The sequence below is a fragment of the Gobius niger genome (assembly GCF_951799975.1).
Source record: "Gobius niger genome assembly, chromosome: 11".
Taxonomy (NCBI): Eukaryota; Metazoa; Chordata; class Actinopteri; order Gobiiformes; family Gobiidae; genus Gobius; species Gobius niger.
The window spans coordinates 29,401,730-29,416,105 of record NC_136862.1 but is presented as its reverse complement, the minus strand read 5'-3'; the positions used below and the strand labels follow the sequence as shown (position 1 = coordinate 29,416,105).

General features: G+C 43.5%; 1 protein-coding gene across 1 annotated transcript in view; it reads left to right on the top strand.

Annotated features, from left to right (window-relative positions):
• jade2 (jade family PHD finger 2) overlaps positions 1 to 14,146 on the top strand; it is a 350,732-nt gene extending 336,586 nt beyond the window's left edge. Inside the window, exons 14-15 of the mRNA XM_079566323.1 lie at positions 9,236 to 9,381; positions 13,253 to 14,146. Of these exons, the coding sequence (XP_079422449.1) occupies positions 9,236 to 9,381; positions 13,253 to 13,900 (794 nt within the window). The 3' untranslated portion in view covers positions 13,901 to 14,146. The remainder of the gene's footprint in view (positions 1 to 9,235; positions 9,382 to 13,252) is intronic.
• Positions 14,147 to 14,376: the final 230 nt, after the last annotated feature.

The window sequence follows — 14,376 nt, the reverse complement described above, 5'->3', positions numbered from 1 at the left end:
TTATTTATTTGAAGGACAATGTGCAGTTATATTAAAAAGATGGCTTCACCAGAGCAGTGGGCAAAATGCGGCCCGTCTAGCCCTTCAATCCGGCCGGCCAAAGACCCGACCCTGACCTCGAACAGCCCATAATCCATTGGCTAATTGTGAATTACACCCAAGTTTTCACCGATAGGATGAAAGGTAGTGCTTCACCAAGTGGCTGAGTGGTAAACACAGTCAACTTACAGCTACATGGTCCCTGGTTCGTTAACCAGACCTTTGTATGAGGAGTCTGGGTGCTTTTCTCATCAAAGCAAAATCAAAATGTACAATAGGCTAATGCTCCACCTATGGAGATTGTGACCAAGAACGTTCTAGGGTGGGGTCGATGTTGTCCTGATGGATGGGTCAAAGGCAGATGAGGATAATAAAGTCTTCAAATACAAATGGAAAGGCCTACATTTGCGACAACAAAAAGAAGGCATAGTATATCCTCTCCATGCGGCCTTATTAATCTTTCTAACCCTGTAGGAACCATGGTGTTATGAAAGACACACACTCACACACACACACACACACACACACACACACACACACACACACGAGGATTCTTGCAGCCAGCGTTCGCGAAAAGTTTAAAATGTAATCATCTCGCCTTATTTTTGGAGCCCAATTTAAAAATCTCCACCAAGTCTCATTAAAATCAGAGAAAGCTCAGCTGCTACCGCTAACATGAACAGCGCCTCTCCTGTGAATAATTCATGCTAGTTACGTTCGCAAAATTTTAACAAGAAATCGAGGTCGAAGGAAACTTTTCCCAGTGCTTTTCGGGGCCCACTTGTACCTACAAGACAAAACAAGCGGCGTCACTGGCTAACTTTGGCATCATTCAGAGATTGTCTTTTGTATCTGATCAGTTTTTGTTTCTTGGGTTTTACCTAGTTTGAGATGAGACTTTCCAACTAGGATTTTTTTGGGCAGTAACCAAGCGTTTTAGGTGAAATTGATTGTGCTTTGAAGTAAATCTGTCAGAAAGTCTCCAAAACGACAACACAGAGTTACCTGCACCGCTCGGTTATATCAAGACAGAGGACTGGTTTGAATTGCGCGTTCTCTCCCCATACAAATGAATTGTGAAGCTAGTCCCTATATTAAAGTACGATAAGGTATGACATGTCAATTTCATGGAATTTATATCAATTCCGTGGTTTCTCCAACAGCATCATGTTATAAGATGATGTTGTAGCGGCCATTGGATGTGTACCCGACTCCACAAAAAGCAGAAACCTAACCGAATATAATTTTGTTTTTAACTCAGAGACGCTATTCTTATCTAAAGTAAAATCACCAAAGGTCTGTAGACTCATGAATGATTTCGAAGTAGGCTTTGACCTCACCTATATGCGGTCGATGGTTGACATCAGCTGCAAACATCTAGATTGTTCATAATTCACGATGTTTGACGGCTAATGCTAACAGCTATAGGAAAATGCAAGCTAACGGACCTTGTAAAAAAAATAGCATTTACCGAGTAGAAGATGAACGCACCCACATCTCTTAGACCGTTTTCACACATGCATCAGCCACGTTAAAGCGATCAGCTGTTCAACAAACTTGTTCCCATGACAGCGGGCATCAACTTTAGTGGCTGTTTAGACCGGTGTAGCGTCGAGATGCACTTCTTTGTCAAGCTGCCCTGACAGTATCAGTGCGTATGTGTTTGTTTCTCATTAAAAACGAGTTATTAACAGCTGGTAAACTTTGTCTTGCATAATATTACGTAACTAAAGAGCAGACGACTCTTTCCTCAGCAACTTTTATGACATTTAGACGGTCATGCTTTATGATTATTGACAAAACATGTCCTTTTTTTGTTTTTAAAGCCTATTTTTCAACAGACAGATATTTAAAGCAGTACTAAGTAACTCTTCCCCCTAGAGGCCATAAGCGCAACTGCAGGTGTCGTAGCAAGTTACGATTTTTTAACTTATTAATTGTCTTGGAGAGTAAATACTACGCTGACAGGAAAGGCGAAGGGAGAGATGGTTACTGTGCATCCAATTATACAATGGAAATATTTTTTTTCACTCAAACCTGGCTGTAAATACTGTTTAAAGAGACGTTAGCTTTGCCCGTTAGCATGTTAGCTTCTTCTTCGTGATTACATTAGTGTGTATTGCTTTCTCCGGACCGGTGCCAGTCAAGTTGCAAACATGGTTTTCTGTTCAGAGACACCAGGGGGAGATGAAAGACCCTCCAATCATCCCATAAACACTTGTATTACCCCCACAGGGACTACGAAAAGGATTTATTAAGGTAAACACGTTACTTAGTTCTGCTTTAAAGCCTATATTTTCAACAGACAGATTTCTAAAGGCAAATTGTTTTAGCAGCTACGTCATTTACTAAATACATGTAGAATAGACTGCCTAATTCGACAGTAAAATTCATTAAATCATGTTATTTGCTGAAAAAGCGGAGCTTGATGGCTGAATGTAAAATGACTCGATGGTTCTGCACATGCGCAGCAACGGGAAGTAGTGCAACTCGACACGCCGTCTGTTTCGATTGTGCACCGGCTGAAAAAGTGGTGCGGTTGGATTCACACTGACCTCTCGGGTCCAGAGCCCCTTTAGGTCGACCTAACTAGAGCCAGTGTGAAAACAACTGGGACATAAGGCTGATACCGGACTTTTTCATGCCTTTTGAACTTATTATTTCAAAGCCTTCGCAATTTATTTAAGCCACATATTTTTATTTACTTCTTTTACCGAGCAAAGCAAATAGGAAGCAGCTGGACGGTGGTTACTTCTTTGTGTTAACCAGTGTGTTTGACATGTTTCATTTCAATAAAAAAGCACAAAAGCACTTGAACACAATCCACTGACTTGCAATAAACAACTTGAAATCTTCAACCAGCTACCATCTGGATCCTCTTCAACCAAACTGGGAAGTGTCATATTTTTAACTACTGGTGCACCAAATAGTATTATCCCGTGGCCTCTTCCCTCGTGTTTATATTGGCTTATTGACTTGCAAGTGGCCACTTCTCTGTCCCTCCCCTCTTATTTTTTGTGCTGTTTCCAGGGAGACATTTGGCTCCGTCCAACAATCCCACCACTGTTTAGAGCGAGCACACACACTCACTCTCTCTCTCTCCTTCTCTTTCCCCGTCTCCCTCCATCTCTCTAAAAACTCTCTTCCCATTCTCAGACCTGCCGTTAGCTTTAGCCGCACCGCTAGCACATTCCTCCATTCACTTCCTTTGCAGCTCTCGCTCACACGGCGTTCGGTGTTTGGGTGCCCTCGGATTGGGCACATTGTAGAGAGGGCTTTTCCCACACTGCGACTCCTAATCCTGTGCTTAAAATAAAGCTAGCGTTGTTTCATGTGTGCCGGAGGTAGCGCTAGCCTGGCATGCTTTTAGCTTGGTGAAACCGGCCAATCGGGAAGGAGAATGTGACGTCGTGTGTACGAATGATAGGCTAGCTAGAGCATCACTTTGGAATAATGACAGCTATTTTTCACTAGGTTATATTAAGCAAAATGTATTTATCTGAACTAAAAGATAGAGATAAACAGCATCTGTAAATGACTAGAATAATGAATCATATTCTTAGGTTGCTCAGTTCTTTTATTCTAATGCAGCGTGTTTTTATTGGTTACTGCCCATTAATAGACTCTGTGCACAGAATGTTATTGGCTAACTTCCTGTTGGCCATTATGGGGTAAAGACGACTTCCCGTCCATATTTCAATGTATATTTAAAATAAAATAAGGTTTTTAAAAACAGAAGAACACTTACCGTAAGTAACGTAAAGCCGAGTGTGTTTCCTGAAGATTATTTCACATTGTGGCGCTATTCTACTATTTCCTGGCGTCAAATTAATGTTAGCCTTTAGCTTCAAGGTGAAAACACTTTGTTATAAACACTGAAGTTTCCTTTGGTGAAGTAGCTTCAAAGAAGTTTTTAACATGTTGTGATAATTCAACAGCTGCATGTTTTCTTTTTTTCCTCAAGAGGAGACTTCTGTGTTTTTAACTGTTATAAACATACAATAGTTATAAAGCTTTGGAGCTAAAGGCTAACGTTAATTTGATGCTGACTAATATTAACACATTGAGTGCCAAAAACCAAAAAATCGTTTTTGAATTTGTATTTATATTTATATATTTTGTTTTTATTACGAAACTAGACACTCTAATACACCATGTGTGAGATTTTGGTAGCTCTGTGATGAACAGAAGTGAAATGACGATCAAAAACTTGTAAATAAAAGTCACGATCTGGATATTTCGTATTATATTATTGCCTTTCTTTTCTTTTTTAGTCCGAGAGGACGTGGTGTTGCAGCTGTAAACGCGACACTTCTCTGCCTCACTCTGCGTTGAGGGAATGCGTTTGACAAAGCAGAGCGGCTTCCCATGGAAAGATCAAAACAGTTGAGATTTTAACAAGTTTTTAAATGTTTAAAATCGATCCAAGGACGGCTGAGAAACATCCTGTTAAAGTCTTCAATCCGAGAACCAGGCTGTTTCAAAACGTGTCAACAATGTTGTCGTTGTAAACTGACTTGAAACGGAGATATTTAGGCATTTGCCTCTTCCCACAATATTACTGCCCGTCCAGAGAGGAGAGAGGAGGAGAGAGGAGTTAATCAGAAAGGAGAGTGTTTCATAAAACACGAAATATCTCTAGAAAAAAATCTGTGATTTTGATCAAAATTAGCCTCTGTTTAGCTTAGATTTATCAGGAACCGAGGCACGAAGAATTAAATTGTTTTCACCTAGAGCTTAGAGTCTCACCTTTCAAACGAGCCGTAGCATGTTCCAATAAGTGTAGTCTATATTTGTGCCGTATTTGTTCATAAATGGAATACTTTCTCATTTATTTGCATAATAAGTATTCAGAATACGATTCTCGGATCAGACAAAGTAACAGAATGCATTACAAAATATAGTATTCCGTTACTCTGTAACTAAATACAAAGTATCCTACAGAACACCGGGATGGTAAGTATAGGCGATACGGTTAGGCGGCTTGGTGGCACAGCGGTTAGCGCTTGTGCTTGTCCCGGGTTTGATTCCCACCTGGACGGGGCTTTTCTGTGTGAACTTTGCATGTTCTCCTCGTGTCTGCGTAGATGGGTCCCCGGGCCGGCACTGCTGTCGCCCACTGCTCCTTATGGGTCGCCCCAGTGGCATCGAAGGATGGGTCAGATGCAGAGGACAAATTTCCCTACGAGGACAATAAAGTAAACCCTAACCTAGAACCAAGATATGCAAACCACTCAAGCCACCGCTGGGTCACTGAAAGATCAAATACGCATCACTATCGAATAAAAAGTTACATTGTGAACCTTTAAAATGTGGACAGGAAGTAGTCTTTACCATACACTGGCCAACAGGACCCTTTTGTGGCTTTTGCAATCTGATCTGCTAATTGCAGATTAGGGGAATTGAGATGCTCAGATGCTCAATCAACATACATGACTTGACGGGTCAGTTTGTTTAGGTGGTGAACTGCCTTGCCTAAGGGTACAACAAGAGCATGCTCACAGCGATGCTCAAATAGCAAACGGGCGACTCTATATGTTGATGGGCTGACAGAAAACCCACTATGCCACTGTTGTATTTTTCCTGAAGCTCTTATAACGGACGCCTGCTCTGTCGCCCCTTTCGCTGCAGTAAATTCCTTATGTATTTATCTACTTCTTTGCAGCAGTCTGGAGCTATTTATTTCTCTCTGCCTCACTTCACGGCTCGTCTCCAGTTTTTCCTTCGTCACCTGCCCTCCCCCCCTCCCTCCCTCCCTCGGCTTCAGTCCTGCTGCGTCATGGAAACGGTGTGAGAGTGTGCACTCGTCGTGTATTTCGTGTGTGCTTCTGCTCGCGTGTGTGTTCGGGCTGCGAGCTGGTGTTAAACGCATCCAAACAGCACCGCCTGCTGTCCTCCGCGGAAGATCATTACAGAAGCGTGAACAAGGAGGCTGCAGCAAAGACGAGCAAAGGACATGGAAAAGAAGGCTCTAGGATTGGGGAAAACACGCTTCATGAGGCTATTCTTATCGGAATGCCTGCAAAGCGGGGCTGGAGCAAGTATTCCGTTATCGACTATGTAGTATTTTTGCACAGTATCCAAACAAAAAACACCAAAATGTTGCACCTAGTAATAGTTTTAGTTTAATTATCGCTTCAGACCCCCAAAAAAGTGAGAGAGAAGGAGAGATGTGTGGAGGGGAGTATTTCGATTTTTAAACAGACCCTTTGCCACAGTTTCCCCTCAAGAAATATTTTACCATCAGACAGCATTAAAGAAAATAAAGTACAAACAAGTATTTACACATATGTATGTAGCTAGTCCAGGGGTCGCTCTCCCGCCCTTTCCCCTCAAGGCTCGCTGGAAAAGTCAAGTCATCTATAGTACAAAGCTTCAAGTCATCTTCTAATGACTTGAGTTTCTTCGGCAAAATCTAATATTAACATTTCATATTTGGTTGGAATACGCTGCCTTCGCTGTGGCATTGTTTCAATAAGCTTCCGCCATGTCAAAACATTGATCTTGTATTGACGAAGGGAGAGTGTGGCCACTGCACAAAGCCTTCTCCAGCACATCCCAAAGATTTTCAATGGGGGTTAAGGTCAGGACTCTGTGGCGGCCGATCCATGTGCGAACATAACGCCTCATGCTCCTCGAATCACTCTTTCACAACGTGAGCCCGATGAATCCCGAAGCATCGTCATGTTGGAATATGTCGTCAGGAAAGAAGAATCAATCCATTGATGGACTAACCTGGTCATTCAGGTTGTTTTCCGGTACACAGATGATCTCTTTCATAGTGTTGAACCTCAAACTGATCAATTCTTCAATTCTTGGCTGACTTGTCAATGTCAATGTCAATGTCAATGTCAATTTTATTTATAAAGCACATTTAAAAACAACCATAGTCGACCAAAGTGCTGGACAAGAACAGTAACTATATGTACAATAAACACAATAAAACTTAAACACAGGTCATATATAAAGGCACAAACTGTGTCTGGTCTACATGGAACCGAAGGCCAAAGCAAAAAGATGAGTTTTTAATTTCTTTTAATCTCCTCTACAGACTGAGCCGAGCGCACATGTAGAGGAGGCTGTTCCAAAGTTCAGGGGCCACTGAGAAGGCTCGGTCACCTCTGGATACACGCTTGGATTTAGGAACAGACAAAAGGAGCTGGTCAGCAGACCTCAGAGCTCTGGAAGGACAGTAGAGCTGCAGCAGTTCTGACAAATACTTAGGTGCCAGTGAATTTAGGCATTTAAAAACACTCAGCAGCACTTGTATTGCGCTTTACGAGTCTGTTTTCACGGTGTGTGTCTCTATGCGTGAGTCTGCGTTACCTCTGCTCTTTGACCCGTCTGCCCCTCTCCTGCCCCATGCTCAGGAGGGAGAGAAAGAGTAGAATGAGACATGCCAGACATTCATTTCTGCTGATTGTTGCTCGTTTTAGAAAACTTTCAAGCATATTTTCAGACAGAATTAAAGTGGTCCATGAAAAACAAAAACTTTCCTGACCATCACTACTGTGCGGTGGTTCAAAGATGCCACTGTGATTGCCACAAACAAAGTCCGTGGTGGTGATTTTCAGGCTCTGGACAGCATGAGGGTATTTGTAACACCGTTGTGGATCTTCGTTCGTACCTGGGTTCTGTTCCTTCTGATTCTGCCAGTGCTTGTTGACGACATGCCTGACATCGATAGTACATTAGTCACAGAATGAGGATGGCTCACTCTGCAATGAAGATTCTGAAATGGCAACTCGTCTTTGGTCGGACTCTTCTCTTTGTAATCTGTGTTCTTGTGTCAGTGTGTGACCTGCGACCTGCTGCAACAACAGATTTCCCCCACAGTGAGTGATCTCTCATCTCAAGTGGCCAAAGTCGTGCGGTATTCACTCGAGACGCTGAAATCGCAATGCCAAAGAGGCACTGCACGCACAAAGAACAGAAGCGTGGTATTTTCCAATATTTTTTGCGGCTTATTTTTGTACATTCTTAACGTCTGCTCCCCTCCAAAGGCATAAGCAGAGATCCCATTTCTAAATATACCCCAATTACCAGTAAATGCCAGGAACTGACAGCGCGAAGAATCGAACATAAAGAAATGCAGCATCAAAATTTTGTGAACTCTCTCTGGCACTCTCCCTCGCTCTCCCCTTTTTCCTTTGGTTTAAAAACAGACTCGAGCGCCGCAGAGACGTATGCGCTTCTTTGGCAGCGTTTCCACAGTCCACGCTGACAGGAAAGAAGCCATGAAAATCTCCAAATTACACTGCAGCTCTCGCAAGCAGGAGCGTTGTCTGCTGCCTCCTACTCACCGAGACCGATCAGGAGCAGACGGGAGACGGGGGGAGCGGGCAGGGCTTAGAGGCAAAGAAATATATAGATTTTAGAATATGTCACATTCTTCCATGGGTAGAGTTGTTGTAGAGAGTGTTAGGAAAATTAGGTGTAGGGCCTTTTAACAGAATATGATTTAGCATTTAGCTCAGAGGCCACTTTTAATCGCTAATGATTTCTAACTCTAGGCTTTGACCTCACCTAAATGTGGTCAATGGGTGGACATCAACTGAAAACATATGGATCGTTCCTACTTTGTATTGTCTGATGACCAAAAGTAACGGATCTGGGGGAAAAAATACATTGAGCAGGCTAACGAACGCTGAAAAGTGAACGCCGACTTGCTAACTGTCCGCATACGTCATGATCGTACGGCTCACTTTTTTGCCAAAGTGAGCCGTGCTGATTCTGTCTGTTTTACCAGAGGAGAGAGAGACAGTCGATAGTATAGTATTAGCTTCTGTTAGCATAACGTTAGCCACGTTAGCTTACCTTCATAGCTGTCTTTTCGCTGCTCCTTTTCACTCGTGGCTTGGCACTTCGGAATGATTTCATAAGCTCTTTTTATTTGTCCAGTGTTCACCTCAAGGCCCAGAGATTTTTTTGTAGCTATATTGAAAGAGCTGAAAATCAGGAAATAAAACGACTGGACATTTTTGTTTCTGCTGTTTTTGACCAATATCGCATTTTCCAAACCCCCAGTGTAAGATAGTGAGACAAAAAGCTAACACTCTTTGTCTTATATCGCTATTCTAACCTGTAACAACAATGAAAATGAAAGGAAAAAAGACATTATAATATGATTGTTGTCCAGTAATTGTAAATGTTTGCTTTTTCCTTCATAATGTTTGGACTCCCTTCTGTGTTGCAGGTTTGTCCAAGTCGTTCCCGTTGGAGAACTCCCTGTTCGACAGCTGGTTGGCCCAATCCGTGCAGATCACAGCGGACCACATGCTGAGCCAATGGGCGCTCGGGGGGCAGCACCGCGACAAGAGCGCCACCCTGCTGTCCGACCAGGTAACGGCACACATTCTATACATCAAGGTTAAGACACGTTTGGACTTAACAGAGGTTTAAAGGCATCCTTGTGGGCTCCTCCAGGCTGGTATTTCTGTTATAAATTTTGAAACAATGTCTTCATGACTAGTTGATTTGGCCTGGAGCCCCCTCTACAGGCTGTAGTGAGAATGACATGTTATAAAACAAGCTTTGGCTTTCTGTTAACAAGACTATTTGCCATTTAAAAAGTGCAGAGGAACATTTCATAGTCCCTTTAAGACACAATTAAGTCTAAGAAATACAGATGTAAAAGCAGAAGTGACCAAAGTGAGCAGGATTACTCTAAACTGGGTGAATGAGGCCAGTTACTGCTCCAGGTATGTTTTTGACGAGGCAACATTGTAACAAGGTTAAAGTTAATTTTGCATGATAGGACGTATAAGACAAAGGGAAGGGCGACTCCAGCAGCTGTAGGACGTCAGTAGTTTGACTTTTGGAGACAGAAAGTCTCCAAACTCCAATCCAAACGTACCAAGATCACCACGGACTCGATCAGAGCGATGGGATCACAGGGGGGCACAGTAGTTTCCCCGTGCTTTTGATGCTTGAACAAACACAGCGGAGTATTTTGGAGAAATGTGCCGGGATTTGTATTGATTGGCACAGTCCTCTCAGCGGGACACTGAAACCCATTGTTATTGGGGAAACAAAACAGGAACCAGGAAACTTTTCACTGAATACGTGTTGATACAGAAACCCGATGCGAGAAACGTCCGGATTCTTTTTTGGGGAAATGGTGACGCATTTTAGTCGGGAACAGTGGCCCGGTGCTCGTAAGCTTCGAACAAAAGTGTGCTAACAACAGTAGCTCAGCCGGTACTGCCGTTTATCCTCTCACGTGAAGTACAAGTACTGATCCCCGCTGTTGCCCGTCGTGTCCGGTTTGGTTTCTAATATCGAAATTTCCCCATTACACTGTTTGATTGGATGTTTACAAAGGAAATGTACCCAGATTTTTTGCACTTGTGGCATTGAAAATATAGTATTTAGGCAGTAAAAAGCATTTCTTTTTTGCCTTGCTGCCACCTGTATAGAAACCCTGTGAACACATATACAATTTAAACATAGCAAACTCGACTTTGCCAAGTTCTTTTATCTTTAATATTTGATAATGTCCTTTTATAATGTCCTTCGTGGATAAATGTTTTGAACTTCTTTTTAAACATCTCCTCCATGCTGATGGGCAGATGATTCCACACTGATGCAGCTCTATGCAACACTGCCTTCTTAAAAGCTGTGTCCGAATGTCCATTTACTATATACGTAGTGTCGAACTGTATAGTAGAGTATATACAGTGCACTCCTTCTGTTGGCGATTCGGATATGCAGGTCATTAGCTTCTCCTCGCCGCAGGTCATGTTTGGGTTCTGTACTGCAGCATGCATACATCTACTATAGTTCACTAAACAGTAATGGAGCAGAAAAATATTAATCAGATCACTTTTATTTAACATAAATATGACATGAATGAAAATGGCTTGGATTAGTGCCTTTTTGCCTGAAAGGGGAACGCTATCGATCATTTAGCAGATCAAGCTGAAGGTATGAGCACAATAACTTTAAGGACCTTTCATCGTAATGGGATATTGGGATATTTTAAGTGGTTTAGTGCCCAAAGTGATTAAAGCAGCTGTTTTCATTCATTCGTGTTGTGTTCAAAGACCTGTCACTGACTGTTCTCTTGCAATGCATTGTGGTCTATATTGAGGGTAGTCTCGTGGCCATCGCTGCACACAGCATTTCAGAAATGCATTGTGGGGAGTTTTCAGCGCAGTTTTTTCCTCCTGGACATTCGGACACCACTACAAGATGACCTGCCCAGTATAGTCCATTGTGTAGGGAATAGTGAGGACATTCGGACACCGCCTAATTCCTCATTTCAGAAATACATATGAGGTCAAACATCATTGTAAATCTGTTTTGTGGTGATATTGTTCACCTTCACCTTTTGGAAGATGTCAGCGGGAACTAGTTTTATTTGAGCCATTCTTGCTTGTTCATATGCTAAGTATCTTTGCCCAGGGTGGTGGGTTATGGATTAGCTTGTAGCTTTTTGTGTGTCCATTTGCACAATGTAGCATTGCTTGATGGTTTATAAGTTGAATTTCCTGATTGTATGTGTGAAACTAAACTAAAACTAAATGAGTCGGAACTGTAGAAATATATCCGTGACAGGGCAAACTAAAAGCATCTTAATATATCATATTGAGTCATGCTATAAGGCCATACCATCTCGTAGTACAGTTATTGCCTTAAATCAATAATAAATAAATAGGCAAATGCTAACGCGGCTATTGCTAACGTAGTTCCATGTCGCCTTCAGAGCCAGACTCTGGTAGAATCTGTCACTGAGCTAAAACGTCTTTTGCATTTTTCGCATATCAAGTAGCCATGTGAGTTCCGGTTGCGTCTCAGCTAGGGCTGAGACGAAAAAAAATAATCACGATTATTCTCCCCATGTTGATCGATCTCGATTTCCGATTCGATTTTTTTCTTTAAAAGAAAAAAAAAACTAACTAAAAACTAAAAGATAAGAAAATCCTTTATTGATCTCACAATGGAGAATTTCACTTGTTACAGTCGGCATTCAAGAAGATCACTCAGTGTGTGCAAAAACAGACAGGAAAATGTGCAACCAGTTAAATAGTAGAAAACGAGGTATCTTATGTGCTTAACTGCAGCTAGCTCAGCAGCAAAAACAAGCTCTACACTTCTAGCCTCACAGTACAGCATCCCCTCACAACAACACACAAGCATCTGCAAAGGAGACGCAAATGTTTGAAGAATGTCAGAAGCCGACAACACGCGCATGTTTGTGTGCGTGGCCTCAAAAGACCACGACTTCTCAGAGTGAAGCGCTAACAACTTATTATGTACAAAAAGAAATGAGTAACGACGATCAAACTTACAATTCACTGTTAGAATTCCAGCTAATCCACCGCCTCAGAACAAATCCACATGCTCCAAATAGCGATCGATAGTTTTCCTCTTAAACTCTGCATCCCCATAAGCGTGTCCTGGTCCTCTGAGGCTCCTGGTCCTCTGAGGCTCCTGGTCCTCTGAGGCTCCTGGTCCTCTGAGGCTCCTGGTCCTCTGAGGCTCCTGGTCCTCTGAGGCTCCTGGTCCTCTGAGGCTCCTGGTCCTCTGAGGCTCCTCGCGTGTTTCTGTTTTGCCCATTAGACGAGTTAGCGCAACTTTGATGTTACACGTAAAATCACCAGGTCCTCTCCTCTGGCTGCCGCATGTGCCATCCTGTGCTTCCTGTTTGTTTTGGCCGAGTGTTTCCCTGGGATTGACCTGACAGGCGTTTTTTTGCACCATGCAATTATCGTGATCGACCTTTATTAAAATCACGATTAGATTGAAATTCGATTAACTGCCCAGCCCATGGGTCCCCGGGCGCGGCACGGCCGTCGACCACTGCTCCTTACGGGTTGCCCCAGTGGCATCGAAGGATGGGTTAAATGCAGAGGACAAATTTCCCTACGGGGACAATAAAGTATACAAACAACAAACAAACAAAAACAAACAAACAGCCCTAGTCTCAGCCAAAAATAAATACAATTGAACTGGGAAAGCCTTTTTACACCAATAGGACTGAAATAACATACGTCTGTCACTGAGAGTTCTACTACTGAATCTGCTGCTGCTGCTTTGGGGTTTAAGATGGTTTATGTCCCAGCTCGCAGCCTTTCTCTCTCGTTTGCTTAACTCGACTCAACGTTGACCAAGCACGGATTTCGTAAGGGAGGAATTATGTCATTCTGAGGTTTTGGAAAGTACCATTGAATAAAGTTGCTCCTCATTTACCCCTGTCCTGTCTCCACAGCTTCTGCAGGGCGAGGAGAGCCTGCTCAACCTCATGATGGAGACCTCCGCCTGGAAGACCCCCCAGATCGGTAGAAAATCACGGGGCTCTGACCACCACCACCACAAGCCCTCCCGCTCCCTGTCCTCACCCGCCCACACCCCGCTGTCCTCGGCCGGGACCAGCCCATCCACGGGGCCTTCCTCCCTCTGGTCCATCTCGGTCCCCGCCGACGACAAACCCAGGCCCCGGAGGTCCTCGTCGACCAGGCCCCACAACTTCCACCACTACCAAAAATCCGGAGGCTCCAATCACTCGCCGCAGCCTCCCGTCTCCAAAATGGATTCCTGCCACATTTCGGAAGAGCGCGGGCAATGGGACAGCGTCCGTTGCGGATTCACCTCCTCCCCCAGCCCCATCCGGATGCGCTTGTCCCGGCAGGGCAAGTCCAAGTCGTCGAGGAACCACCACGACGGCCACCACCCGAGCAGCAACGCGAGCACGGACTCCAACACGAAATTGCCTAAAGACGACTCCTCCGTCCTGGACGACGCCGACGGATACTACTCGGACGGGGAGCAGAGCGAGAGCGACGCGCGGTCTCGCAAACTTCGCCTTTTGCATTCAGCGAGCGAGGAGATGCTGAGGAGGAGCGTCCTGGCCTCGTAACAACTGAAAGACTTCTACAAATGAAATGTTAAGAATGAAAATTTAAAAAAAAAAAATCACTGGTTTTCTCCATCTGTGCCCCGGACGCTTTTTCTTCAACCAAAATCTTTTGCGGATATACAAAAAAAAACAAAAAAAACTGCTTTGTTTTGGGGGAATTTTGAATGTAGCCCATCAACAGCTACTCCAGCGTAGTTCAGTTCAAGACATAGGAAAACAAACATTACGTTTACTTTGAAGTTTTTGCTTTTTCTCTGTCAAAACCTGGCTTTTTTTCCCCCCCCAGTTTCTAAACCATAATTTGGGGCATTACGCTTTTGTCACATCACTCAAACCGCTTTCAGGGTGTCCACTTTTCACCGTACAAGCGTTTTTTTTTCGCCGAGACGGCTCGAACGCCCCAATTTTTTTTGGGACCGTCGGTTTCGAGGGGAGGAAAAAAAAAAAGCACAACACGCTATCGTTTCCAAACTGGA